Source organism: Sinocyclocheilus anshuiensis, unplaced genomic scaffold (genome assembly GCF_001515605.1).
Source record: "Sinocyclocheilus anshuiensis isolate Anshui unplaced genomic scaffold, SAMN03320099.WGS_v1.1 scaffold238, whole genome shotgun sequence".
Taxonomy (NCBI): Eukaryota; Metazoa; Chordata; class Actinopteri; order Cypriniformes; family Cyprinidae; genus Sinocyclocheilus; species Sinocyclocheilus anshuiensis.
In genome coordinates, this window is record NW_015547674.1 from 2,283,153 (window position 1) to 2,287,275 (window position 4,123).

The window sequence follows — 4,123 nt, forward strand, 5'->3', positions numbered from 1 at the left end:
GTTGGCTATTGCTACAAATATACCCCAGCGACTTAAGACTGCTTTTGTGCTCCAGGGTCACAAATCACAGTTTCCACAAAACTTTGAAGCAGCACAACTGTTTTCAACACGATAATAATCAGAAATGTTTCTTGTGCAGCAAATCAGCATATTAGAATGATTTCTGAATCATGTGACACTGAAGACTGGCGTAATGATGCTGGAAACTCAGCTTTGAGCACAGGAATAAATTACATTCTAAAATATATTCAAATAGAAAATAAAGCAGTAAGCCCCGTGAAGCCGTGGTTTACAGTGAATTTATAACAGCTAAGGGGCGTTGTTAGGCACGAGCTATTTTAAATAGTAATAATAATAATAAGTTTAAGATGGATTTCAGTAAGTTGGCTTTCTCAAGCCAACTTAATTATATTTCACAACCCCAAACTTTTAAACAGTAGTTTTATTAGTAAAAACATATGGTGTTGAATTGTCCTGTCAGTACTTCTGTGATCTTGATGGTGGTGCCTCTCTGTGTTAGCATTTAACTTCGGCTTTGACTCCACGTCATCTCATCTGAATCTGAAGGTGGAGGACAGGAGCGTAGAATGGGATCCTCAGGGAGGAAAAGGAGTCGACAGCAAAGTCAAAGGGAAGGAGAACAAGGGAAGGTAAGAAGTTTAAGATACAGCATGGATGAGATGAAACATGCATCAGATGAGATTTAAACATAGTTTTGAAATTTCTGCTTTATCACACTGAAACCTGTATATATTATGTGATGTGTCTTAGGAGGTTTTCAGGTTTGGCTGGTAGTGCTCGGGTTTATTAAGCAGCACATCAATTAGTGTAAAGCCCTATCTGGAATGTGATACAGTGTTGTTATTGTTAAAGTGCCCCTATTCTGCCATTTTTTAGGTTCTTAATATTGTTTTGGGAGGCTCCTACAATAGGTTTACATGCATGCAAGGTCAAAAATATGCATTTAATATCACTTCATTTGCCAACGATTCTCAAACAATTTAATTTGAAGCACTTCTTCTCGACATGAACAAGCTGCAGTGTTTGAGGGCGGGGCCAAGTTGTTCGTGACCAGCCAATGTAGAACAGAGGCGGGCATTATGCAAATGTGTTACCGTGTGACATCGTGTAGCCGTCACAGAAGTGTGATTCGAATTCCTGACGATTCTTTCTTTTGGGAGACATTAACTTTATTTATCGAGCACTGTCACACTGCATGAAAGGCAATATTCGAAATGGCATAATAGGGGCACTTTAGCTAAAACTGAAACTAGTGTTTTTGGTAACTGAAATAAAGCTCAAATAAAATAAAACATCAAATAATAAAATAAAAATAAAAGTGTAAGTTGAAACAATAAAATTACTAAAACTAAAACTGAACAAAATTTTTAAGTAAAAAAACCGAATAGTAAGAAAATTATATAATAAAATTAAACTAAAATTAAAATGAAAACATAAAAATGCTAATTCAAAGTATTCAACATAAATACTATAATAGTATATAAATAATACTAAAATAACACTGATGTAATAATCTAAATAATTACTTATACATAACTGAATAGACTGTCAGTAATTTTGTTCACTTGCCAATAAAGACTGCAGCATCTTTTACTTTCTATAAAACTAAAAATAAAAGCAGTCGACACACTTGTAGCAGTGATCTTTACAGAGATCACTTATTCTCTACAAATCAGCGATATACATTACAGACGTCCATCATTTGATGCTCACTTAATCTGTACAAAAAAACTGGTAAATTAATAACACTGTTAAAATTAGTCTAAAACAGATATATTTTTCATACTCTACATTACAATGTTGTAATGTCTATATTAACTTTTGTCATTAAAAACGACTGATTTTAGTTTATAGTTTTAAATGATTTCCACAACAGTAGTGTAGAATTGGCAATAACATAAAAACTATTCGTTTCTTTTTTTAACACCGTTGCATCCCTAATAACTCCCTGCTCTTGTTTTTCCTTTTCTACCAATCAGCAGTGCACACTTCACCAATCTGAAGAATATGTCAAGGTGACAGTGTGTCTCTTAGCAGTGGTCTTTAGCTCTTTCTGACAGCAATAAAGCAAGCGCTGGCTTACCTAGAGCCTTTAGAGCAGCTTCATGAAAAAGGATTACAGATCACCGGAGAACTTTAATCTGCCTTTTATCTTTCAGTGCCTTCATATTTTAGTTCCAAGATTACAAAATATTAATAATTGTAAAGGATGCATTTCTTCACATTTTTTTTTTCCAAATTCAATGATCCTTATTTATGAAATGCCTATTCTTCTGAGGGGTTTTCTGTCTTTCTAAACTGAGTGACAGTATTGGTTCTGGATTTTGCATGTGCAGCTTGTGAGTGTTACTGAAAATAGATTCAATATTATATATGAAAATAATTATATAATGTAGAAACATTAGTTCTGACAATGACTGTACTTGACATCTTTGCTGTCTCCTCTCTCTTTGGAACTTGGCCACTGTGTTTAAAAGAAAGTTCATCAAATGATGGCCTAAGTATTCGATTTGCAACATTTAATCAAGCGTTGCTTTTTCATGCTCACATCCTTATGATTGTGGTGAGTAAGCTTTCGTCTGAAATCACCGCTCTTGTGCTTTTCTCATCACTCATTCCATTATGGCAAACAAAGTGCACTGAACCACATGGATTTTGCATGTCATCATACAGTGTAATGAAACCATCTGGTATGCAAAGAAGCCTGTGATAATGCTCCGTCATTTATGACATCTGGGTCAGCCTTTGGGTCGTCCTTCACCGGCCAGCTGTTCATTTGCTAATTTGTGGGATCTTAATATATGGCTAATGGAGGAGGGGAGATCTTGAGCCTTAATCATTCCTTTTTTAATAATGTTTATAATTCAGAATTATTTTGTGTTAAATAATAATGCACTTATTTGTGCACTTTGTTGAATTCTATGTCAAGTGCACAACAAAATACACAATCAGTCGCCTGTAGTGTTCTTTTCTAATTGATCAGTAATAGCCGTTCATAGTCTGCACACACATTAGTGTTTCGATTATTCAGATACATAGCAGTTGTTTTGCTGTTTTTTGTTGCAGTAAACATGTTGAGTAGAGTTGCATCACTTGTGCTGCTGTGGCTAACATGTTACGCATTGCTTTCCCATTAATTGCTGTGTTTGATCACTAACTGAAAGCGACTCTTCTCTTCTCTTCTCTTCTCTTCTCTTCTCTTCTCTTCTCTTCTCTTCTCTTCTCTTCTCTCCTCTCCTCTCCTCTCCTCTCCTCTCCTCTTCTCTTCGTGTGTTGTGGGATTTGGAGTTTGTGTTTGTGTATGTTTTGATGATTGATTCTTGTCCTCAACCCAAGTGATGTGTCTGTGTGTATGTGTAGTGACTGTCAGTGTCTCTCTGATGGTTTCAGAAGTGGAACTCCATCTCCTAAAAGAACATCAGTGACGCGCTCACCCGCCCCGAGAGGAGCCAGGGATCGCTTCACCGGAGAGTCCTACACAGTACTGGGTACCAAAAAACATAGCCTTAGAAATGGTCAAGTGTCTACACTGCTGTTCACAAGACTGTGATCATTTGGGATGATCTGGGAAAACTGTCCCTGTCCCTTAAAAATTGGGGTTTAATCTTGGGGTTTAGAATTTTTAAAAATCACAGCTTTATCGGAATGGTACGAAACTTGGTGACTTTTATGGCATTTGGAATGTGAACACACAAAAAACTTGAGGGCATGATTCGAGCACACTTAAGTGGTCGTAAAAAAAATAGTAACACTTGTGGTTAAAATGACCAACCATAGGAAATGAATGGGAAATCGACAAAAACACAAAAATTCTGAGAATTTTTGTGTGTACAATCTACAAATCTGCCACAATGAAGAAAAAAAGTACACAGCAATGACGGGGTGAAACTCTAAAAAATCAAGAGTGCAAAACCAACACATCCTCTCTTACACACACACACACACAGGTTTGTTTTTGTGAAAAGTGGGGACATCCCATAGGCGTAATGGTTTTTATACTGTACAGACCGTATATTCTATTGCCCTACACCAACCCTACCCCTAAACCTACCCCTTACAGGAAACTTTGTGCTATTTCAGATTTTCAATACACTCCAAAAGT

The 4,123-nt window shown here is 36.3% G+C and overlaps 1 protein-coding gene across 4 annotated transcripts in view; it reads left to right on the forward strand.

Annotated features, from left to right (window-relative positions):
• Positions 1-4,123, forward strand: part of LOC107702976 (FSD1-like protein) — a 33,383-nt gene that overhangs the window by 25,158 nt on the left and 4,102 nt on the right. The window contains exons 9-11 of one of the 4 annotated variants that reach the window (XM_016505455.1): positions 521-650; positions 2,001-2,036; positions 3,412-3,509. In XM_016505455.1, the coding sequence (XP_016360941.1) occupies positions 521-650; positions 2,001-2,036; positions 3,412-3,509 (264 nt within the window). The remainder of the gene's footprint in view (positions 1-520; positions 651-2,000; positions 2,037-3,411; positions 3,510-4,123) is intronic. The other 3 variants (XM_016505456.1, XM_016505459.1, XM_016505457.1) reach the window with 3 other exon arrangements.